Source organism: Nuphar pumila, chromosome 14, assembly GCF_984573655.1.
Source record: "Nuphar pumila chromosome 14, dmNupPumi1.hap1.1, whole genome shotgun sequence".
Classification (NCBI taxonomy): Eukaryota; Viridiplantae; Streptophyta; class Magnoliopsida; order Nymphaeales; family Nymphaeaceae; genus Nuphar; species Nuphar pumila.
In genome coordinates, this window is record NC_143262.1 from 26,041,707 (window position 1) to 26,068,209 (window position 26,503).

General features: G+C 36.8%; 1 protein-coding gene across 6 annotated transcripts in view; it reads right to left on the minus strand.

Annotated features, from left to right (window-relative positions):
- Positions 1–26,503, minus strand: part of LOC149816663 (protein VAC14 homolog) — a 98,793-nt gene that overhangs the window by 58,399 nt on the left and 13,891 nt on the right. For 5 of the 6 annotated variants that reach the window (XM_089988148.1, XM_089988149.1, XM_089988152.1 and 2 more), the window contains 5 exons: positions 26,296–26,361; positions 12,177–12,292; positions 11,958–12,078; positions 1,709–1,870; positions 1,496–1,624 (listed from right to left, as the gene is read on the minus strand). In XM_089988148.1, coding sequence (XP_089844274.1) covers positions 1,496–1,624; positions 1,709–1,870; positions 11,958–12,078; positions 12,177–12,292; positions 26,296–26,361 — 594 coding nt within the window. Of the gene's footprint in view, positions 1–1,066; positions 1,401–1,495; positions 1,625–1,708; positions 1,871–11,957; positions 12,079–12,176; positions 12,293–26,295; positions 26,362–26,503 lie in introns of those variants that run through there. The other variant, XM_089988153.1, reaches the window with a different exon arrangement.

Sequence of the window (26,503 nt, forward strand, 5' to 3'; positions counted from 1 at the left end):
GTTTATACCCTTCTTATCATTACCAGTAATAATCATATCATAACTGTATTCTTGAATCGCCTTCTCTCTTTCATCACCGTCGAGAGCCTTCACTTGATCACCTTCCACCTTCATGAGCTTGAGTTGGGGTTCGGAAATAGAATCACTCATGTATCCTCGCAACTTTTTGCCTTTGAGATTTTTCTCCATTGTTGCGGCCCACATCAAGTAGTTGGAGCCATTCAACTTGAAAGAGAATTTGATCTTTGTTTCTCCTTTGGCCATGGTAATTATGACACAAGAAGCTTCTTCACGCAATCCGAGAAGAAGAAGGCACGAGCAAGCACCAATAGATGAAATCCTCAAGTAAATAGGATAAAAAATCATATTGGCTCTAATACCATGTAATGGAATCGTGAGCACACAAATACAAAGGCCACTAAGGCAAAAGGCATAAGAACAAACCCAATATAGGGCAACACACACGCTACTAAGGGGCAAATACAAGTATGAAAACACACTCACAATAGCCATTAATGGGCAAGCACAAAATATAAAAATATAAGTTGTATTCACTTGAAATGCTTAAGAAAAACATATACAGAATATGGGCCAAAAGCCCATATATATACACAGCACATAAGGGAGGAGAGAGAGCGTACTAGCCGTTAGGCATTCCTAACGTATTATAAATATAAAATACAAAAAAATACATATTTATCCTAAAATGCATGCTAAAAAGAAAAATTATATATATATATATATATATACATATGAATGTATATAAATAAACATATATGTAATACAAAGCCAATCAATATATATTTAACCGCTACTTCATTACATTCATCGTTTTAACCTGTGTTTTAGATTGTTGTCAACAGAACAAATACAGCATCTAGAAAATCTACAAATAAAAACCTTATATTTATTTAATAAATTCCCTTCAAATATTTGACAAACTGTAATGCACAAGGTCTAAGTAATCATACCTAAGAATTGAATTTCAAAGAAGGAATTAGATGGGATATTTGTCACAATCTTTACATTTTATAGATAAAGAGCAGTTAAAAGACAGATAAAGCATCTTGGCTATACTGAAAACATTCTAATTAGTTTTAAAACTCAAAAATATGAAGTCAATTCATAGGGTGAAATATATGGTATTCACGTCAAATATCTTAGAAGATGTACCACAGACAAGACTTTTTTCTTTTTTGAATTTTCAATTGTCAACTCCATACCCTGAGTCAAAATTTGTATAGCCTGGTTTTTGTATCTTATTTTCCCAGTGTTACTCTTTCATCTAACTGATGAAGAGGAGAGCGTTAAATCCATCCAAAGATTTTCCAAAGGATCAGGGCCCAAATGCATGTTTCAAGTTTCTGACCAACTTTCAGAATCAGCTTTCAATCCTTGATCTAGACCAAACTTGGAATTCCATCAAAAGAATAACCATGTCAGATTCATTTTGCACATTTGAGTTATTGCTGTAAATAAAGAAGAATACAGCCACCTGCAATCTTAGGTAAGCAAAAATTGGAGTCTCCAGCAGACGAATCAATTTGTCGACCTGAACCAAGAATTTCACATTTATGTCTTCCTCCACCAGAGACTGAATAACAAAACTGGCATGCTCATATGCCTGTGAAGAAGGAAAGGGAACATAAATAAATTAAATCCAATAGTTGTCTAAAAGGCACACCAATACGGCCACTATTGTACCTACCTGGGCAAGAAAGCAGAGACTTATTGTTGCCATAGGTGAGTGACACCAAGATGAATATAGAGAAATGAACATGTCTCTACCAGCAGTATTCATCAAAGATTGCTTCAGAAGTGCTCGAAGTTCAGCCAGCTCAGATGAGGTTAGCAAAATCAAGTTCAGCGCCTGCAACATGAAAATAAAGTGAATTATATGCATGAATGATGAAACCAATCCAGAATATATGGACACCGAAATATGATGATGCTGTTAATATATTGTTCGGCGTGTGTGCATATATATATATATATATATATATGTGTGTGTGTGTGTGTGTGTTGAAGTATTTTTTGTATGTAAACTGAAATACCCATCAAGGGTATTTCAGTCATTTCCTTATTGTAAAAGGGGGTCAGCCCACTAGAAGCTACATTGTAATTTTGTTGTTTGTTGTTTTGTATCCTTTTTTTTTGTTTGGTAGGTCATTTCCTTATTGTAACAAGTGTCAGCCCATTAGGGGCTGAATTGTTGTAAAACCCGTAAACAAAAAAATTATAAAAAGGATTTGGGTCGGATCCCGACCCGACCCGGACCCATTGGAGGCACCGCCTCCCTCACTATCTTTTAAAGACAGTGAGGCAAAGGGGGGGAGGTTCTCGAAACCCCCCTTTCCCCTCTGCTCTCTCGTCACTCTCTCCCCCGATTGCCTCTCCCACTCTCCTCGTTTTTGCTCGCCGACGACCCACCGCCACCGGCGACTCCCTCTGGCGACCTCCAAGTACGTACCCTCGCTCTTCTTCTCCTATCCTTTTGTTTATCCTTCTCCCTCACCTCTCTGTTGCGCAGGGAGGGGGCCGAGCCGCCTCCCTGCTACCCTAAATCGCAGGGGAGGGGAAAAGCCCCCCTCCCTGCGACTCCTTTTAGCAAGGGAGGGGCGGAGCCCCTCCCTGTGCCGTGTTTGGTAAGGGAGGGACTGAGCCCCCTCCCGATGCCCTCTGGCTGTAGGGGAGCGGTTGATGTCCTTCCCTGCGTCTCCTTACGACAGGGGAGGGGGTCGAGCCCCTCCCTGCTCACTGGTACGACAGGGAAGGGGGTTAAGCCCCTCCCTGCTCCCTATTACGGCAGGGGAGGAGGGTCGAGCCCCTCCCTGCTCACTGGTACGGCAGGGGAGGGGCCGAGCCCTCCCTATGCCCCCTGTGGCCAAGGGAGGGGTCGAACCCCCTCCCTGCACCACCTTTAGCAGGGGACCTACACCCCCGTTGTTCAGGGGAGGGGCCCAACCCCCTCCCTGCTCCTTGTTACGGCAGGGGAGGGGTCGAGCCCCTCCCTGCTCCCCTTTTTCCGACAGGGGAAGGGTCGATCCCCTCCCTGCACCCTCGTTGTTCAGGGGAGGGGTCGAGCCCCCTCCCTGCTCCCTCTTCTTTGGCGTCAGGCAGAGGCTTCGCCTCCTGCCTGTTTGCGTGTTCGATAGGCAAGGGCCAAGCCCCTTACCTCCCCCTTTGTCGCTAACGAGCAGGGGCCTAGCCCCCTGCCTTTTTGCTTCCCTGCTGGAAGGGGGCAGAGCCTCCTTCCTCTCCCCCGGCATCAGGGAGGGGCTTCGCCCCCTGCCTGTTCGCATAATCGCCAGGCAGGGGACAAGTCCCCGCCTCCTAGCATACTCAACAGACAGGGGCGAAGTCCCCTGCCTCCCCTTCGTTGTTGACGGGCACGGGCTTTGCCCTTGCCTCCCTTCTACTTTGTCAGGCAGGGGCGCAACCCTGCCTGCCCTTGCTTTCGGAGGGCAAGGGTGCAACCCCCTACCTCTTCGTAGTTTGCTAATAGCATGTCAGCAGGGGCTCGTAGCCCGTGCCCCTGCTTCTTGCGCTTATAGCAGTTGCACAAGGGCACGATGCCCCTGCCTCTGTTTCCTTCACGTCAGGTCAGCGGCAGTTCCCCTGACCTCTATGTCACAGGGATTCGGCTAGCAGGGTGCCGCACCCGCGTCGATGCGACTCGACGCGGGTGCGGGTGTGGCACCGAGTGCGGTCAACCCGATCCTGGTTGCGTTGACCGTACCCAGGATCATTTATGTCCTTTTTTTTGGATTTTTTTTTTAAAAAAAAAGTTGCCCTATGAAATGGGCTGCGAAATTTTTTTTAAAAAAAAATCTGGTGACTGTCAGCTCCTGACTTTTCAATGATGGTGGTACCCTTGCTTGTGCTATCGTGCAGCTGTATATAAAAAAAAATCTGCTAACAGCAGCTGTCAGCTCCTGACTTTTCAATGATGGTGGTAGCCTTGCTTGTGCTATCGTGCAGCTGTATATAAAAAAAAATCTGCTGACAGCAGCTGTCAGCTCCTGACTTTTCAATGATGGTGGTAGCCTTGCTTGTGCTATCGTGCAGCTGTATATAAAAAAAAAATCTGCTGACAGCAGCTGTCAGCTGCTTCAGCTACTGACTTTTCAATGATGGTGGTAGCCTTGCTTGTGCTATCGTGTAGTTATATATAAAATGAAATTTGAAAAAACCCGCCCCCTTATATATATATATATATATATATATATATATATATATATTTTTTTTTACATTTTTTCCCCTACCGCACCCCCGCACCCGCACCCGCACCCATGTGACATAGCCTGACCTTCTATTTTTGGTATTAGCTTGTTAAGATCGTCGCTTTTGCAGCTCGTACGACGGATCCCGCTCGCACTCCGCGGCGCGAGCTGTCAATCGTTTACACCCGCAGGCGCCAGCAAGCTTGCAACTCTCCAAGGTAGGGAAAGATTGCATGGAGGACTTGGATGATTGAATTGAGTTCAATTAACTAAAAAGGATAATTAAATAAATATATATACAAATATATATTTATACGAGTACGCATTTAACTCAAGGACGCGGTTTCGCAATCCTTGTCATTTACTTATGTCATGTCTTTTCTTTGTCGTCACGCTTTGCGCCCAGGTTCTTGCTTTTGCAAATGTGTTGTTACTGTCTTGCCATTGCAGGTAACGCTCAGGTTTTCGCTCTTTGCATGTGCCATAAAGGCATCCTCATAGAGGATGCAAGGGGCATTTATCACTCTCACTCTTGCGACAAGAGTTGAGTCGGGAGCTAGCGATACATCCTCATCTAAGGAGAGGGATACCTCGCAAGGATCTTGGTTCTTCGAGTACGCAGTTCCTACATAATAGACTTGAGATTTAGGGAGTTGCGCAAAAGCATCGAAGTATTTGGAAGGATGTGATAGGTTGGTTCTGTTCGTCTATTTGACATATCTCGGATAACCCCGAATTGGGGCTCGAGCGAACTTCTTAGCGAGGGGTTCTGTTGAGAAACCCATATCTCGTCTATCGAGGCCGGTATCGAGTCATGTGAGGCATGTAGATACCCCGATAGCGGATGAGATTCTAGAAAATCGCATGCCGAATGTTGGCAGAAGCTGCTGGCTGTTTCAAAAGATAAAGTATGTCAAAAGTAAAGTTTGAGAAACATTACATCTTTGTGAAACACTTCTGTTGAGGCTCCTATTGAGGAGTTATACCCCTTTCATCCTAGAGTACTTGTAGTCGTGCACTACACGCTCGTACTGCGATGATCGGATGAGATGGCCGTGCGACCTCGAATAGTGCTAAATGCACAATGCTGTAATCACATAATTGTAATGAAGTATGCGGAAGAATTTAAGAATGCAAATGCACAAGCATAAGATAATAGGATTCCACAAGGAAACAATGCAACCGGCCTTCAAAGAAGGCTATAACTATAAAATGTACTCTTTATTATAAAAGAGGAGCTTGCAAAAGCATGAGGAATTACAAGGGGATGCACCCCTATTTATACATCAAGGAGGCACTTGGGGGCCCCCAATAGAGTCGTTGGGAGCCCCCAACAGTCACAATTGTGACTGTTGGGGGCCCCAACGACTCTATGGTGGGGCTCCTAAGTGGCTCAAAAAGAAAGTTTTAAAAAATAGAAAAAGAATAAAGAAAATAAAAAGAGAAGAAAAACAAGTACCCCTATTGGGTACTTGTGAAATGACCATAATACCCCTATCGGGTATATATATATAGTATATTTATTTTAACACCCCCCCCTCAAACTTTACGGGGAGATGACTGAAAGTTTGGCAAGAAGAAACAAGAAGCGAGGAGCAGGAAGTGCTTTAGTAAAAAAAATTGCGAGCTGGTATTCGGATGTGACATATGGCAGTGTAACTGTCCCACGGAGATACTCATCACGAACATAGTGACAATCCATTTCTATATGTTTAGTCCGCTCATGGAAGGTGTGGTTGCTGGTAATATAGATGGCACTTTTGTTGTCGCAGTAGAGCTTCGAAGCACCCGAAATTTCAACTCTCATATCTTGAAGAAGACTTCGAAGCCACACAAGTTCCATTGTACTAGTTGTCATAGCTCGGTACTCAGCCTCAGTAGAAGATAATGAGACTTTCTGATGTTTCTTGCATCTCCAGGCGATCAGCGAATCTCCTAAAAAGACACAAAAGCCAGTAGTTGAGATTCGATCATTTGGGTTACCTCCCCAATCAGCATCAGTATAAGCAAGTAAATTTAATGAAGAGAGTGAGGATAGGAATAGGCCTTTAGTTAAAGTATTTTTGATGTGGCGAATGATCTGAAGCACAGCACTCATATGCACAGTTGTAGGGGCATGCTGAAATTGGCTTGCGGAGTGCATAGCATGAGCGATATCAGGCCTGTTGATAGTCAGATAGGTGAGAGATTCAATGAGTTGCCGGTAAGGAGTAGGATTATCCAGCAGAACTACATCCTCCAACCGTAGTTTAGCATTAATAACCTCAGGAGTCTACTTTTTTGTCATCTAAAATTCCATATTTAGAACATATATCTGCAGCAAGCTTCATCTGTGACAAAATATACCCTCGGGAAGAGTACGCTATTTCAATACCAAGAAAATACCAGAGAAAACCCAAATCAGACATATCAAAGTTATGTTTTAACATATTTTTAACAGTACAAATACAACTTTCAGCATTGCCTGTGATAATCATATCATCAACATAAAGCATAAGGATGATAATACTATTACATGCACTTCATGATAGCACTAAATCTATCATACCAAGCCTTGATTGTTTAAGGCCATATAAAGCTTTTAATAATCGAAGAGTTTGACCTTGGTTAAGATTAATTCCCGACGGAGGATCCATATATACTTCTTCATTTAATTGACTATTAAGAAAGGCATTTTTAACATCTAGTTGAAATATAGGTCATTTCTTTGATGATGCTACAACAATTAGAGTTCTAACACTTGTCATGCGAGCCACGGGGGAAAAAGTCTCCTCATAATCAATGTCATATTCTTGTGAGTATCCCTTAGCAATTAATTTTGCTTTATATCGTTCTAGAGAACCATCACTTTTTGTCTTGACTTTGTAAACCCATCGACATCCAATAGCTTTTTTATTTAGAGGAAGTTGAACTATTTCCCAAGTTTTAGCCTTATTTAAAGCATCTAGCTCAACTCTCATTGCTTCAACCCAATGAGGTGTATTTTTTGCTTGATTATAATGAGAAGGTTCATAGTATGAATGCAAGGCTATTAGACAAGCTCTATAGTTAGGTGAGAGAGATTCATATGAGACAAGCCTATTAGGTGGAATTGACAAGGGAGATTTCTTCTAGAGGTTTATTAAGCCGCAAGAATTTTTCTAAAGCACTAATAGGTTGTTCTTGCTCACGCCGGGTGTAAACTTGGAGATTGTCACCATTAGTTGGTGATACCTCAATATCATGAGAATCATCACTATGAGTATTTTCTAGGATTTCTGGATGACTTAAAAGTCATCATTTGGATCTTCTAAAAGATCATTGAGAAACATATATTCGATTTCATTTGGTTTATCTAATATTTCAATACCATTTTCATCTTCTAAAAAAGTCACATCTTTGGAGACAAATAACTTATTGTTTTTATAGTCAAAGCATATATAGCCTTTTTTATTTTCACCATATCCTAAAAATACACATTCAATTGCTTTTGGTGACAACTTATCTCTTTTATGTAAAAGAACAAAACATTTACATCCAAAAATACAAAGACGATTGTAATCGGGTGTTAGGTTAAAAAGTTTTTCATAAGGAGAGAGATTATTTAATTTTGAAGATGGCATTCTATTGATTAAATAGGTGGAGGTTAACACGGCTTCGGCCCAAAAATTTTTAGGAATATTTTTAGAAATAAGTAATGCTCTAGTGGTTTCTAAAATATGTCTATGCTTTCTTTCGGCTAGACCGTTTTGTTGAGGAGTTCTTGGGCATGATCTTTGATGACAAATGCCATGTTTTAAATATGATTGAAACTCATTTGATAAGTATTTTTCACCCGAATGGATCTAAGAATGGATATTTGACTTTGAAATTGATTTTGAACTTTTGCATAAAATTCTTTGAAAAAGTTAAAAACCTCTGATTTAAGGTTAAGAAAATAGATCCATACATATCTAGTATAATCATCAATAAAAGTAACATAATATGAATAACCACCTTTAGATAGAACCGGAGATGGTCCTCGTACATCGGAATGCAGCAATTCAAAAGGTCTTGTTGACACAAAGGTTCTTATAGGAAAAGGAATAGACTTCATTTTTCCAAAAATGCAATCTTTGCAATTGATATCTTTTTCTTTACAAAACTTGTTTCCAAAAGGAAAAAGATATATTTTAGAGTAACTTGGATGTCCAAGTCTTTTATGCCAAGTTTCAATATTTTTATCTTGGACATAAGTACAAAAAGAGGTATTAGAGAGCGTTAAGTGATCCATAAAATAAAGATCTCCCTTTCTATGGCCTTGTCCAATCCGCTTCCCGGACCGGAGATCCTGCACAAAGCACCCTTAAGATGAAAAAGATATTTCACATCCATGGTCGGCAATTTGGGAAACGGAAAAAAGGTTAAGATTTAGTTTAGGAACTATGCTTACTTTTGGAACAAAGAAATTTTGAATATTTTTAGGATTAAGAGTTCCAATACCATTTATTTTGAGAAAAGTTTCATCGGCCGTAGAGACAAGATATTTTTGAATTGGTGTTCACGTTGGTTAATGCATTTTCATGGGGAGTCATGTGAAAAGAAGCTCCGGAATCTAAAATCCAAGAATACGTACCGGGAAGAGATGATGAGGCAATGGCGGCACCAGAGGTGGAAAAAGTGGCCTTTAGAATTTGTTGGAGAGCTATGGAAATTTGACCAAGAGTGTCCTTGAGATCCCTGTTTTTGCCTTCATCTTCTTTGGTGGAGGGTTCTTCAACGGAAGCCACCTTTGGCTTGAAAGTCCTATTTAACTTTAGGCAAACGGGTTTGATATGTCCCGGCTCATAACAATGATGACATATAATCATCTTCCTTCCACCACTCCCTTGCTTACCAAAATGAGGTGGTTTGTATGTTTTGACATGATTGCCGGTTTAGATACGGCAATAACTTCATCAATGCTTTTACCCATATTATGCCTAGTCTCTTCTTGAGTAATCTCGGCAATAGCCTCTTCTAAGGGAGGAAACGTGGATCTATGGAGAAGTGAGGATCTTGTTCAAATTCGGGACGAAGCCCAAATAAAAATTGAAACAAGCTATCTTGTTTCATTTGTTTTTGTCTTAGTTTCATATCCTCCATAGCTACCCATTTAAGCTCTAAAAGAGCCAATTCATCCCACAGAAGGTTTAGAGCACTATAATGATCTTGTATGTTCATATCCCCTTGTTTTGTGGTTCTCACTTTTTCTTGCAAGAAATAAGCTTTTGCAAGATCCTTTTGGGTATACATACTCTTCATAAAAAACCAAGCTTCATTGGCTCGGCGAAATTTAGCAATATTTGCACATACCTTAAGTTCAACATTATTCATAAACCATGCTAGGATTTTTGCATGGTTGCTCTCCCAATCTTCCATTTGGTGATGATGATCTTCAATTGCTTTGAGACGAACATCACCTTCAAGAGCTTTCACTTTATCTCCTTCCATCTTTGTGAGCTTAAGTTGGGGTTCCGGAACGATCCCCAATACATAACCCCAAAGCTTCTTTCCTTTGAGATTATTTTCCATTGCGGATGCCCACATCATGTAATTTTTTTCATTGAGCTTGAATGATAGGCCAATCTTGGCTTCCATTGCTTCAATATAAAGATTGAAAAAGGAAGAAAGTAGAGAGAGACAAGATTTCATCTTAGATATTCGAATGGCTCTGATACCATGTAATGAAGTATGCGGAAGAATTTAATGCAAATGCATTCACAATGTCCAACACCGGACTAATACACAAGCATAAGAGAATAGGATTTCACAAGGAAACAATGCAAAAGGCCTTTAAAGAAGGCTACAACTATAAAACATACTCTTTATTATAAAAGAGGAGCTTGCAAAAGCATGAGGAATTATAAGGGGATGCACCCCTATTTATACATCAAGGAGGCACTTGGGGGCTCCCAATAGAGTCGTTGGGAGCCCCAACAGTCACAATTGTGACCGTTGGGGGCCCCAACGACTCTATGGTGGGGCTCCTAAGTGACTCAAAAAGAAAGTTTTAAAAATAAAAAAAGAATAAAGAAAATAAAAGGAGAAGAAAAACAAGTACCCCTATCAGGTACTTGTGAAATGACCATAATACCCCTATTGGGTATTATAATGTATTTGGATATATATATATATATAATAATACATTTATTTTAACAATAATATGGTGATTGATCACCTTCATAGGCTAGATGCTCGACTGGTTGAAAGATCACAACATAGAATGGGTCGTTAGTTAAGCAACACCTAACGCACCCATTCGCTTCTTGTTGTCTGTCAAGGGAGAGGACGGAGCGGTACAAAACTTCAATGGACAGGTTGTTAACAACCACCCCACGGGCAAAGATTCGACTTCCCCAGTCATTGGAGTTAGGAGAAGGGACTACCAGACATTATCATAGGTGGTAGATCTCATGGACTTCTGCAGAAGTTGGATGCATCCGCTGCCACTTACCTGCTTTTGGGGAATCCTCTCTCGGCTAAAGTTGTCCCCTTAGGAGCGGACTCAACTAACTATTCGGGTTATTGAAAATACATAGAATAACAGACGCCCGAACTAGTCTCAGTTGTTTCTACGTTTTGCCTGTGCATACCCATAGGCCAGTAATATCGAAACATAAAGTATGTTCACACTGGTTGATGGGTCATGAGACTTGCTTATTGCGTAATAGTTCACAGCTTACGATCAAATAAATCGCCATGCTGTGTTTGACAGTTGCACTGCTTACTTGCTTGAACTGCTTACCTGTTTGCACTGCTTACCTATGTTGCACTGCTTACTTGCTTGAACTGCTTACCTATTTTGCACGGCTACCTGTTTAACTGCATATCTGCTTTAAACTGCTTAGTATACTGAATTAAATGCTCTTAATTTAGTTTCTTGTAGTCTCCCTTGTGCACCTACTAGTTTTTCACGAAACTAACTCATTCTATGGGTACATGTGATGATTAGGTACACCACGGGCGATTGCGCGATTGCGAGATTGCTTCAAGATTTCCTCTTCCAGCTCTTAGCTCACGTCCTGGACGTTTTGGGTTTTGTAACGGATTTTCCTTGGGATATCCGAATTTTGTACTATTTGGGGAACTTCTTAAATGAAAGTGCTTTTTTCAAGTGTTTTGCAAGTAACATGGATTGTGCGTTTTGGTTCTTTTAGCTAACGTGCCCAAGGTTGTCAGATTACCTTTCTGAATTTAATAAAAGAATAGTCTTCCGCTGATTTCATAAACAAACTCTGAACGAAAGAGATTTTTTAAGTCTCTTGCCTGTTTTCTGAAAGGTTCACAAGTTTGAAATTTTGAGGCATTACAATTGTAATTTTACTTTTTTGTTTTTGTATATTGTCTTTTTACTTTTTGTTTGGTAGCTGATTGGGCCAGTCCAACTACACGTTGAACTAGTCCCAACAGCTAGAATTCTAGGTTCTAGCCGTTGGGACTAGCCCAAAGTCTACTTGGGCTGTCACATGCCCAAAGTCTACTTGGGCTGTCACATGCTTGCCTATTTAAAGGGGTTTATCTCCATTGTAATCCAATGCTTTTCTAAGCATTTTATGAGATTAATTATAAGTTATTTCTTAACTTTGTGTTCTCTTGTGAGTTGTTCCTCATTGTGAGGATTATTCTTGGTCCATAAGTGACCTATTTGTGTTTGTGCTCTCTTGTTGCCCTTAGTGACACTCTTCATATTCTTTTAGTGCCTTCATTACAGATGCTCCATAAAAGTAGGTAGACCTGAATCATGATGGAAGCAAAGTCCAAGTCAGCTTCACCCTCCAAGATTGTAGAAAATTCTCTGTAAACCCTCTCAGCATCCAAAAGAATGCATAATTTACGAACTATTAATGCACCTCTCCTGATAAAAAGAGAACAGAAACAAGGAGTTAGAAGTGACACTTGCATAGCCTAAAAAACAGAAACCAGCTGGTGATTGATCTCAAGGAATATACTCACTTCTCCAGAAGTGACTGCTCTACACGAAATTTATGCACAAGAAAAACAAGAAGCTGCCGAAAGTGTGGCGCATCTCTTGCTATGCATGCATGCACCTCTAAAACCATTGACACCACCTGTCAACAAAGCCATATGAATCAAATATACATCCTATTCATGAATACCAGCATCTATTAGAAGCACAGCCACATTCACTTTATCATTAAATATTGGGCATATTTCTGGAATCGTAGAATCTGTAACCAAGGCAGCTAGAAAACACACCTAACACTATATTCCAAATTTCCAAAACACATTGAAATTCAGGATAGTTGTCAACATACAAAATTGTGAAAGGAACTGGACCCATGATGCCTATTACTGAGAAGCACAACAAATAGGCAGCAGGTTCACAGCCATGCTACCACTGCAAGCAGTTAAATCACAAAACAAGAAGAGCAGCAAAAGCGGGAAAAGAATTTAAATTTAAGATCTATTTCAGCCACAATGAGTCACATAAAATAGTATTTTGCATTGGGAGGTGGGAGAAGAAAGCATCTTCAATAATGAAGCAATAAAAATCTATAAAAACAAACAAATGCATAAAGCATCCAACTTCTGTTCGGTCATTTACTGCAGAATAGTTTCATTAGCTACGCATCCTTCCATTAACAGAATGACCTGCGCAGGCAGAACCAAATAGAAGAGCTAATACATATGCATGAAGAAATCATGGATAAATTTAGCAACCTACAGCCTGAACAATATAAGAACCAAATGACATGTATGATTTCCAAAAGAAAAAACTCTGCAGTGATCAAGAACAACAAAGAGAGAGAGAGATCTTCATTGTCATTTATACAACTCATTCTAATAACAAAATACTGAGAAATAATATTTGCATCCCAAAGAAAGGCCTACAACTAAACTCAAGATGCTTCACATTATAAAATAAGATTCACAAAAAAACTAAGCTCTAAATAAGCAGCTTGAGCTCAGCTTCTTCTTTCAGTTCAGGAAATAGGGCTGTAAGCTAACTCAGTTATTTTAATTGAAGTCTTGATCAAGGAAAAGATGAATGCATTAGTCTTTGTAATCTATAACATGAAGTTAAGAGAGAGACATATGAAGAGAAACGCTAGGAAGTTGACCAGGATAACAAATAGATAATTAAAAAGGAAGAATCAGTGTTTCCTAAAAATCATAATTGGTCGGAGAACTCATGTCAGAAAGGCTCTCACTCTACATCAAGGTTCACAAAATTATGCCTATGAAAGGCAAGACTAGATCATTATCAAATTTTAGAGGTGAACTTATCACATTTTTCCTTGTTATATATACATAAAAAAATATATCATAATTAGTATATGATTAATAATTTAAAGCATGATTTGTTGCTAAACGAAAAGGGAAGTGTTTATTGAGGAAAATGTAAATGATAAAGAAACAGAGAAATGAAGAAACAGAGAACAAAGACTAGGAAAACCAGCTTATACAAATGAGTCAGATGAGAACTACATGACAGTTTGGAGATTGATGATGATAAGACAATGGGTGAGTCTAATGCATCCTAGTCTATAGTACATGGCCATAGGCAATCATCATTTGAGGCTTTCTTCATTTTGTTTTATAAAGATATTACCTCTATGGCTCCAGTAATCTTAAACTTGTGAAGTTTGTGCTACTCCGAAGTTGGACAAGTGCATTCAGTATTACATTTAATAACTTTATTGATACTTTATAGCAAATAATTGTTTTATGTTGAATTAATATTAGTGATTCTAGTTTTCTTTAGTTGAATGATCACATCTTATTTGTTAGATAATTGAAATTATTTATTGTACTTGTTGCTTGAAGTTGGTTTTGGAATTTATTTTTGGTTCTTTATTTGTTATTTGTTGTCGGTTCACAAAAATGCATTTGTTTATATCTATTTGAGTTTTTAAATTTGCTTTTTGTTTCACATTTATTTGTGAAGCTTAGCTTTATTGCTTCAGGGAGCTTCGAAGCATGTCTCACTTTTTTGGGTTGTAGTGTCTCGCTACACCTCAACGCTTTTCACATCACTAATCCAACCTGAAATTAGGGGGTTCTCTTTGGTTAGTTAATGGTGTCTTACACAACACTGAGTGTTAAATTATATGTATTAATACATATACATATATATGTATTATACTACAATACCCAATAGGGGTATTATAGTCTTTTCACAATTGTTTTAGCAAACAATTGGTTTTTCCTTTTTATTCATTTTCCACTTTCTTTTTTATTTTTTATTTTTTATTTTTTTCTTTATATTTCATGCCATTTAGGGGACCTAACAATAGAGTCGTTGAGACCCCCAATGGTCACAAATGTGACCGTTGGAGGCTCCCAACGACTCTTTGGGAGCACCCTTTTGGCTTCCCTTTTGGCCTCCCTTTTGAACCTATTTCTTTTGTATAAATAGGGGTGAATTCCCTTGTATTTGATATGCCTTAGTGCTTTCTCTCTCTCAATAAAGAGATTTTATATTTTTAGTTTGTGCTTTTCTTAAAGCTTGTGTATGTATCATGGTTGCCAGTTGAGGAAGCGGGAGTGGGAAGCGATACGGGAAGCGGGAGCGGGAAGCGAGGCACTTTCAAAATTTTAGGAAGCGGGGAAGCGTAGGACCACTTAGGACCGATTCGGGAAGTGTCTCGGAAGCGACCTAGGAACCGTCTCGGAAGCGACCTAGGAAGCGTCTCGGAAGCGAGGGGGAAGCGAAAAAAATAAAAATAAAAAATACAAAAAAATTGAAAAAAACAGGGGAAGCGTGGGGAAGCGAGGGGGAACCGTGATGGGAAGCGTGCTTCCCATTAAAGGGAAGTGCGTCCCCCATTAAAGGGAAATGTGTCCCCCATTAAAGGGAAGCGCGCTTCCCAAAAAAGGGGGACGCTTCCCCCCCCACGCTTCGGAAGCGCGATGTTTCGCGCTTCCCCTTTTAGCTGGGCGCTTCCGGTAACCCTGGTATGTATTGTCCCATAGTGGACTTGGTCATTATCACCTTTGTGTATTTGTCCATTGTTGGACATTGTGAATGTTTTATTTTGCATTCTTTATTTTTCTGCATATTTCGTTACATGGTATCAAAGTCATTCGGTTCATAAAAGAAAAGGTGTGATATTCATCTTTGCATTCATTGTCTCATTCTTCACACACTTTAGTGGCATCATGGAATCCAAAATCGACCTATTCTTCAAGCTCAATGGAAAGAACTACATGACGTGGGCATCGGCAATGGAGAACAACCTCAAAGGTAAGAAACTTTGGGGTTATGTAATGGGTTCTATTCCAGAACCTCAATTAGAACTCACCAAGATTGAAGGACACCAAGAAAAGGCTCTTGAGGGAGATGCTCGTCTCAAAGTCATTGAAGACCACCAAAGGAAAGTTGAAGATTGGAAAAGCAATCACGCCAAGATTCTTGCTTGGTTCATGAACAATGTTGAAATCAAGGTATCTGCAAATATAGCTAAATTTCACCGAGCCAATAAGGCTTGGTTCTTTATGAAGGGTATGTATACCCAAAAAGACCTTGCAAGAGCATATTTTTTGCAAGAAAAAATTAGAACCACCAAACAAGGTGATTCAAGTATACAAGATTACCATAGTGCATTAAACCTACTATGGGATGAGTTGGCTCTTTTGGAACCAAAATGGATTGCTATGGAGGATGTTGAACTAAGACAAAAACAAATAGAACAAGATCGATTGTTCCAATTTTTGTTTGGACTACGTCCCGAATTTGAGCAAGTGAGGTCATCACTTTTCCATAGATCTATTTTTCCTCCAATAGAAGATGTCATAACTGAAATCACACAAGAATAAACTAGGCTTGGCATGAGTAAGAACATTAATGAAGTGTTTGCCGTATCCAAACCCAGCAACAATGTCAAAACCTATAAACCACCACACTTTGAAAAACAAGGAAACTATAGTGGAGGAAGAAAGATGATTGTATGTCATCATTGTTATGAGTCAGGTCACATCAAACTCGCTTGCCCAAAGCTAAATGGAACATTCAAGCCTAAGGTGACTTCTCTTGAACGATCTACAACCAATAAGGAAATGAAGACAAGAGTGGAGACCTCAAAGAAGCACTTGGTCCAATATCTATGGCTCTACAACAAATTCTCAAAGACACTTCTTCCACAACAGGTGCGGTCATTGCGTCTACATCATCACCCGGTACGTATTCTTAGATCTTAGACTCTGGAGCATCCTTTCATATGACCCCTCATGAAAATGCTTTAACCGATATATGCACCAATTTAAAAAGTTCATGTGTTTCTACGGCCGATGGGACTTTTTTAAAAATCACAAGTATTGGAACACTTAACTCTAAAAATTCTCAAAACCTTTTTGTTCAAAAAGTAAGAGTTTGTCCAAAGCTAAATTTAAATCTTTTTTCGGTTTCCCAAATTTCTGACCATGGATGTGAAATATTTTTCTCATCTAATGGTTGTTTTGTGCAAGATCTCCAGTCCGAGAAGCGAATTAGGTAAGGCCATAGAAAGGAGGATCTCTAATATATGGATCATCTAAACCTTCCTACAAACTCTTTTTGTACTTATGTCCAAGATAAAAGCATTGAAACTTGGCATAAAAGACTTGACATCCAAGTTATTTAAAAATGTATTTTTTTTCATTTGCAAACAAATTTTGTAAGGAAAAAGACATTAATTGCAAATATTGCATTTTTTAAAAAATGAAGTCTATTCCATTTCCAACTAGAACATTTCTTTCTACAAGACCTTTTGAATTGGTGAACTCGGATGTTTGGGGTCCATCTCCGGTTATGTCTAAGGGTGGTTACTCTTACTATGTCACTTTCATCGATTACTTCACTAGATATGTTTGGATCTATTTTCTTAGTCATAAATCGTAAGTGTTTTCCTTCTTTAAAGAATTTCATATGAAAATACAAAATCAATTTCAAAGTAATATATCCATTCCTAGATCCGATTCCGGTGGAGAATATTTGTCTACCGAATTTTAAAATTATTTAAAATAAAATGAAATTTGTCATAAAAAATCATGTCCTAAAACTTCACAACAAAATGGACTAGCGGAAAGAAAACATAGACATATTATTGAAACCGCTAGAACATTGTTTATCTCTAAAAATATTCCAAAAACATTTTGGGCCGAAGCCGTCTTGACCTCAATATATTTAATCAATAGAATGCCTTCTTCTAAACTAAAGAATATCTCTCCATATGAAAAACTTTTCAAATTTCCTCTTGATTTCAATCGCCTTCGCATCTTTGGTTGTAAATGCTTTGTCCTCTTACATAAGAGAGACAAGTTATCCCCAAAGGCGATTGAATGTGTTTTTTTGGGCTATGGGGAAAATAAAAAAGGCTATAGATGTTTTGATTTCAAAAATAACAAACTATATATTTCAAAAGACGTAACTTTTTTGGAAGATAAGAATGGATTTGAAAACCTAGAAAAACAAAATGAAATTGACTACATGTTTTTACATGACCTTATAGATGATATATGTGATGATTTTATGAATCATCCTGAAAATATAGAGGATACTTATGATGTATCCAATATTGAAATATCATCATATCAGTAATGAAAATATTAATGTATATACCCGAAGAGACCAAGAAAGGCCTATTAGTGCCTTGGAGAAATTTTCTCAACTTTATGAATCTTTAGAAGAAACCCATGTTAGGAGATCTTCTAGAGAATCAATTTCACCCGATAGGTTTGTGTCATATGAGTCTCTTACATCTAATTATTGGGCTTGTCATTACATTCATATTATGAACCTACTCATTATAATCAAGCCAAAACTATACCATGTTGGGTTGAAGCCATTAAAATAGAATTAGATGCCCTGAAAAAGGTCAATACTTGGAAAATAGTCAAATTGCCTTCACATAAAAAATATATTAGATGTTGATGGGTATTTAAGGTTAAAACCAAAAGTAATGGATCCTTAGAAAGATATAAAGCCAAATTATTGGCTAAAGGATATTCGTAAAAATATGGAATTGACTACGAGAAAACATTCGCTCATATAGCCAGAATGACAAGTGTTAGAACCTTAATAGTTGTCGCATCAACCAAAAAATGACATATATATCAACTCGATGTGAAAAATGCTTTTTAAATGAAAATCTAAATGAAGAAGTATATATGGATCCGCCACCCGGAGTTAACATTGGACAAGGTCAAACCCTCAAACTCTTAAAAGCTTTATATGGTCTTAAGCAAGCTCCCAAGGCTTGGTATGAACGATTTAGTGATATCATGATTAAATTGGGATTTTGTTCATATTATACTGACATTGCTCTCTTTATGAAAAGTGTAGGTACTAATATTGTTATCTTATTACTTTATGTTGATGACATGATTATCATAGAAAATTATCAAGATAGTATTGTTAATATTAAAATATATGTTAAAAGATAACTTTGACATGTCTGATTTAGGTTTTCTTAGATATTTTCTTGGCATTGAAGTTGCATATTCTCTCCGAGGATATATTCTGTCACAAATGAAGCTTGTTGGAGATATATGTAATAAGTCTGGCATTTCATATGATAAAAAGGTAGAGACTCCAAAAGTCATAAATGCCAAATTAAGGTTGGAGGATGGGGTTCTTCTAGAAGATCCTACACCTTATAGCTCCCAACGGCTCTATTTAGAGTTGTTGTCGTTGGGATTCCGACTCTCATAGAGCATTATGCTTTTTGACTTAGTCAAAAGGCATAAAGTCTATTACATGTCCAAAAAAATAAAAATGATGTTTTATGCTTTTTGACTTAGTCAAAAAGGCATAAAGCCTATTAAATGTCCAAAAATGAAAAAAGAAAAACTAACTAACCCAATCCTACCTAAACTTTGAAACTAAACTAAAAAGATAAGATTACATATGATAGTGGTAATATTACATATGAGATTAGCTATGTGATTACAATTTTAACAGTGTCTGTGATAACCGAACGTGCAACAGTATTAGCTGCAAACTTTATTTGAGACAAAATATACCCTTTTAGCGAGTATCCTCCTTTAATTTCTAAAAAATATCTCAAAAAACCAAGGCCAGTGATATCAAAGGATTTCTTAAGAATAATCTTAATTTCTTCAATTTTCTTCTGATCACTCCCGATGATAATCATATTATCAACATACAAGAGTAGAATGATAAGCAAGGTACTGGTAGATCTTACAAAAAGGGCAGTGTCAGTATAACAGGATTTAAATCCAAGATTCAACACAGTTCCACTAAACCGATCATATCATGCTCTAAGAGCTTGTTTAATCTCATATAAAGCTTTTTAAAGACGAAGAATCATTCCATTAGTCAGACCAAGAGAGGATCCATGTAAACTTTTTCATTTAAATTTTCATTTAAGAAAGCATTCTTAATATCTAACTGATATATAGGCTATTTTCTAATAGATGCTACTGCAACTAGAGCTCTAACTATGGTCATGTGTGCTACGGGGTCAAATGGTTTCTCATAATTTAATCTATATTTTTTAGAATATCATTTGCAACTAATCTTGTTTTATATCTTTCTAGGGACTCATTACTCTTTGTTTTGACTTTAAATACCCATATCCATCCTATTGTCTTATTTCCCTTAGGAAGATGTTGAACTTCCCAAGTATAGGCCTTGTGTAGTGCATCAAATTCTATTTTCATAGCTTGGTCCATTATTTATTTGACTAAAAATTATCAATATCATCATTATCAATAATTTCATTATTTGATTTAGCAAATATATATAAAAGATTCATGTGGTTCTGCATGATGGCTAGAAGTAATGAATCATTAAGTGAAACTAATACTTCAGATGTCATTGAAACAAGTTATGGTAATTGACATCTCAAGTTGATGAAAAAAATACAACAGCCAATTTTGAATAGAAAAACATTGGCATGTTGATTTGAGTTAAGTTATTCCTCTTAGGCTGCATTCTTGGGAAACATCCATTTTCTCCTGTTGAGCATCATAGATATGCACTGATGGAAAAAGATAAACAACCAAAAAATAATTCTGTTGTTGCCACAGAGTAGGTTTTTCTCTGATTATCAAAGAATCCGGTGCCATTTTTGTGAATACTGGGAAATGCTGAAGCTGACCCTGATTTTGTAGGAGTAGCACCACTGTTACTCCATTTGGTGCCTACCTCCAAACTAGAGTAAAGCCAGGGTTTAGGTCCCCCCCGATGCAACCATGTACCATTTCATTATCCTTTTGTCCTTTTGTATTTTTATTATTTTCTTTCTGCTGATCAATGCACAAGATTTATGACTTTACATTGGTTAAGAATTTGAAATGAAGAACATGCATGACCATTAGTTAATACATGGATACGAAAATATAAAATGATAATGATGTAAGCTTGGATCATTTAATAAAAGCACACTCATAACTTTTTAGCTAATCCACAATAATCACTCTTATAATATTCTTTGTTTTTTAACAGAGAATGGTAGGTTTACTATGGTTTGTCTCACCAGTGAACTCACTAAATTCAAAGAAACAGTCGATTGGTAAGAGGTTTTGCCATTGTTGCTAGAAGGAAGCTTTCTTCCCTGTGCGTAAAGCTTTGGATGATATGTTAGATCATCGACATCTTGGTGTTCCAATCCTACAGAAGCTTTAAACTGATGCAGATGTGGAGGCTTCACGTTGGATCATTAGTTCACTGTTATCATTAAGTTTTAGCTGTGTTAAAGACTCATAATGTTAGTAGCTTTGTGCATGCAGCATTGTTGCTTAGTGGGAGCAGGTTTACCATCTACTTGGCATTTTTCTAAAGAAAACTAAGATTCTTGTCTCCATTGGGATTATTTAAAATGGCACATCATGTGCCGACCACCCATTTGGTTGTCAAGTAATATGCATCACACGAATAAATAACTTTTCTTAATTGAATACGTGCACTCTTTCATTAGGCAACATGTTTGTTTCACATACTTCCAATCACATTTAGAATATACCTTAAAAATCCATATGGGTTATGGTAAAAATGCATATATGTATATATATATGAAGCTAACATAACTTTTAATCTTTTACTTAAAGAAAATATGTAGTTTTAAAATCATAGAGGCAAAACAAATGTGACTATATTTCATCAAAGCTTAACTCATATACAAAAAATCTAATAAAAATTGGGATTATTTTTCTAAGCCAGAAACAAATCATATATAGTTTAATCATATCTCTTATCATAAACTCATACTTTAAGATCATTGATTATAAAGCTTCAAGACATACATATAAATCGTTTTTCACAAAAATCCAAATCTTAACTTGCCGGTCACTATATATTACAAAAAAAACTTAGGTCATTATATATGTTTTTTTTCTTATAAAATGCCTTGAACGGTGTCACTGACTTGAAATACACATTTTAAAATCCAATCTGATTTTCAGTTACGAGGTGCCTCATACGTGACAGTTTTTTTCTCTTTTATAAACCCAATTTAACGAAGATCGTTATGTTGAGCCAAATCACGTTTTGCACCCATTTATTTTTTTAAAACCAGACCTATGTTGTTAAGAAAACGCAGACCATCCATATATTACTAAACCCATTTTTTTACTTTTCTGGAATCCCAAAAAACGTCTAAACGATGTGAGCATATTTTTTTTCTTCCTTTCACATTCACATAGATGTTGGTGACTCATAACAGAATCTTTTTCGGCCAGACGGACTATACAGATGCCCAAATCTAATTGAGTGCATATTTTGTTGATTGCAAACCAATTTAATGAACTTAATAACTAAGCATTTTGATTCCTAATCATGACACCTGCTGTCAAGAACATACAAATCATATTTAACAGGGAACAACCAGTAAGTAGCAGTTCAATGTTTGATGTCAATTGACAAGGCTGATCAATACAAGATTTTCGGAACCTCATAATAAAACAGAAAATTGTCAAACACAAATTATGTTTTGATGTCAAATAACGTTGTAGCTAAAATGAATATTTTCAGGAATTAGCAATATGGAAAATTGACATTTCATGGAGCCATATTTTCACACGCATATACTTAAATCAAAGTACCTATGTAAAACCCAAGATTTTTCTTCAGTAATTAAAGTGAATAAATGACGAATTATTGGTGCATCTATAACTATATTGTGAATTATTGATGTTCTTGATTTCGATTAATTATGAATTTCCCTCTCTAGTTATGAAGAATATTGCAAGAATAATTGTAAAACTTAAAAATAAGTAGTTTTAGATTTTGGACTTTGGTTTTGGATCTAAATTCGGCATTTGGATCCAATATGGATTTGAGGTGATATTTGGATTGGATCCAATTTAAAATATTAATTGGATCTAATGGTAATAGATTGGACCCTTATAGGGGACGTCCTATGTGGACCCTCATTTGGATCCAAGAGTCCATATGAGTTAAAATTTTATCTAGTTTTAATTTAGATAAATAAATAAATAAAAGAGATAATTAACATTTTAATTAAGAAATTTAATTAAATTAATAATTTAGATAATAAAGAGGGTGGGACATCCCACACCTCTTGAATAACTAAAATTAGTTGGATTTGTTAGTGGTTAGTTGTAGAATAGTCAAACATAATACTCCTACTCAAATAGAAATTTTAAGAAAAATCAAATAACAACCGAAGAAGAGTCTAAGAGATAGATTTTTAACTCAGAGAGAACTCCCCTCCCCCTCCACACGAATTTTGAGGAGAGAGTCCTTAACCACTTAGAACTAGAGCTAGGTGAGAGGGCTATTTATATTTTATACCCTCTCCCACACGCCCCTCTCATTTTTTTTAGAAAAAAAAAATCTCTCCTCTTTTTCTTTTTGTTCTCCTTCTTCCTCTTCTCCTAAAAACGTCTATGAGGTCTGGAGTTGTGGTGAGGAGTCATTAAACCTACAAAACCTTTGGTAGTGGCGTAGAGATCAAGCTACCCGATTTTCTTGCGGTTCAACAGATCTAACAATTTTTCAAGTAAGATTTACGTAATAGATGTTTTGTACATACACCAAGCATGCATATATGTATAATATATTATTTCAGAGGAGTATTTACATGTTTAACTCAGTTATACACATTTTCCTTTATGAAGAAATTGTTATTTCGATTCGCAAAGTGTGAATCATGGGTTTTTCATTAAAACAATTTTGAAAAGCGCGTCTAAATAGGGTTTCTTTGTTGATTTTGGTTAGATTCAGTCATAACATGTTTATTTTTTGTGATATTCATAAGTTAACCCTTATTAGATCTTGTTAAATCTAAAATAATGATATTTCAAAGGTTTTATGGTCTCAAGAAGATTTTTAGCAAAAACGTTTTTTGAGAAACCTAAGTTTAAGATGACTGATATATTATCCCCAACCAGTTTCAAAAATAAATCGATATCTCCTCGAATATGAGTCTGAAACATCTAAATAAAAATATTGGATTAATCTACACATCTTGGGTTTGATTTTAGCATCTTGTTTTACCATATTTGGATTTGTATTGAGGAAGAAACATTTGTCCTAACAGAATTCAAGTTTTAGGCTCTGGTTATAGGATTGTTTTGACCTACCTCTTTCGAAAGGTATAAAAGATCAAGCAAAATCACTCTGAATATTTTATAAAAATTTTGGGTGTAGTCTAACATATAATAAAAGACCGTGTAAAAAGAGTTTTGTCGAAAACATTTTTTAGAAATTCCAAGAAAATCTTTAATCTGATAAAAATCCTGTAGTTTACAGATTCTGGATTAAAACTCTATCAGAACAGGGTTCATTAGAGGATTTTTAATTATTTTTCTACTCATGATTTTTAAGATCGGTTTGTTGGGTTATATTCTTGACAGGTACAGGCAGTCACAGTAAAAATATGGTGATTTTATTTTGAAGCTGTAATTTTTGGTAGATTTTGTAAAAACGGGTTGTGAGAGATCTGAATTTTCCTGATGACTTGCATTTGGGATTAGATAGTACCATGTTTAGATCTTATTGTTTTACTATTTTTCTGTGAGATAATTTGGATGTACTTAGGTGTCCTAATATTTTATGCCAAAGATCTAAATTAATTTATTTGATATGATTATAAAAAGTGTTTTTAGGTAAACATAAGGAATCCATATAGTAAAGGTCTCTTCTATGGCCTTGCCCAATCAACTTTCCTGACTGGAAATCCTGCACCCAACAAGCCTTAGATGAGAAGAATACTTTACACTCATAATCAAAAATTTGAGATACCGAAAAAATGTTTAAATTTAATTTTGGAATAACCCTCACATTTAGAACAAAAAAAAATTGAAATATTGTTGAGGTTTCCTATACTTTTAACTTTCAAAAAAGTACCATCGGCGGTTGATACACATGAAAAAATATGAATTAGTGCAATCGGATAATAGAGACTCACTATGAGTCATATGAAAAGAGGCTCCCAAATCCAAAATCCAAGAAGACTTACCTGAAGGAGAAAAAGAGGAGATGGCGACGCCGGATGTAGGAGTGGCTTTTAGAATTTGAGAGACGGCCTCCGCTATTTGAGCAATTGTTAAATCATTGAAGTTGTCACCTTTCTTTGATTATTGAGGTTCTTCACTTCCGACGGCCACTTTTTGGAGCTTTGGACAATCCAGTCATATATGTTCTAGTTCTTTACAATGATAACAAGTAATTTTACCCATGTATTCGCCCCTATCATATCCTTCTCCATTGAATTTTCTTTCAAAGTGGAGTGGTTTATAAGTTTTTACAAAAATTTTGGTCTTGATACGGCAATAACCTCGTCATTAGACTTGTGCATTCCAAGTCTTGTTTCTTCTTAACAAATTTGAGCAAGACCCTCACTTAGAGAAAGAGACGAAATCCTATAAAGCAAAGACCTAACTTGCTCAAATTTCGGCCGGAGACCATATAGAAAAGAGAAAAGGTTTTTGCTTTCAACATGTAATTTTTTCATCTCAATAGTCGAACCTTCCCATTTTGGTTCTAACATAGCTAGGTCATCCCAAATAGGAGATAAGATACTATAAAAGTTTATTACACTTTTATCTCCTTGTTTGGTATTACGTACCTTGTCTTGAAGATAATATAGCTTAGCCATATTTTTTGAATGAATGTACTCTTTGGGAAGATCTATGCATTGCATGCCATTTTAAATTTGATGATGTTGGTGGCGATCTTGAACTCCATGGTATTCATGAACCATGAGAGTATTTGGGCATTGCTAACTTCCCAATCCTCCAACTTGTTTTGGTATTTCTACAAAGAATTCTTTTTTTCTTCTTCGGATAGAGCATCTATTTGATCTAGTTCTCTTCTTGTTAATTTAAGTTGAGGTTCATTAGTGGTTCCACTAACAAACCCTCAAAGCTTTTTATCTTTGATGTGATTTTTCATTGCGACAGCCCACATCAAATAGTTGCTTATGCTGAGCTTGTAGGAGATACGGAGGCGCGATCTTTCTCCCATAATGAAGAAGGTTTGCATTTGAAGACTAAAGATTGAAAAGCACCACCACAAAGAGAGCAATCCTAAGATAACTTTCAATACTTCAAGAGACCTAAGCTCTGAGAGCATGTAATCAAACAAGATGTGCACAATCACAATGCCAACGAAGGGCTATACAAGTGCACAAATACAATATGGTCTCTAATGGACTGATACCAATCTCATAAAAGAGATATACAAAAGCATGAATTCCACAAGAGCACAATGTAAAAAACTGATTTTAGTATAACAGCCAATAAGCTTAGAAAAGCATATATTGCATAGAGTGGTGATGCTCTATTTATAGAGCCTTACAATGAAAGGGAGGCAGTCCAACGACTAGTTGGGCTGCCTCTCCAACAGTGACTGACAAAAAAACAGAAAATAAAAAGACTCTACTGTCCTTATTGAACTGTATTATATTACATGTCATTAAATGACCAAAATACCCCTGATATATGTATATTGTATAAATATATGTATATCAGTTAGGTATAAAAATGCATACACTATATTTTAACAGTAACACTATTAAGATATTAATAGGCCATTTGGTAAATATTTAAATGAAAACAAAACAAAGACCATGTCCACTTTATAAAGTACAAAGAAACAATATCAAGATGAACTACAAACATATAGCATAGCTAAAGAAATTACATCATCAGAAGGATCTGAGAGTACTCCAAGAAGAGGGTCAAAGATGGATCCCAATGAAGCTATCACCTGTTACAGAGTACAGACACAAGCACAAGTATAAACAACTATTGGAGGACATGTAATACAAGTAAAATCAATCTTTTCTTTGTTTGTATGCCCCATAGGCATTTTCTGTAGCACACAAACATGCATACACAGAGAAAAAGAT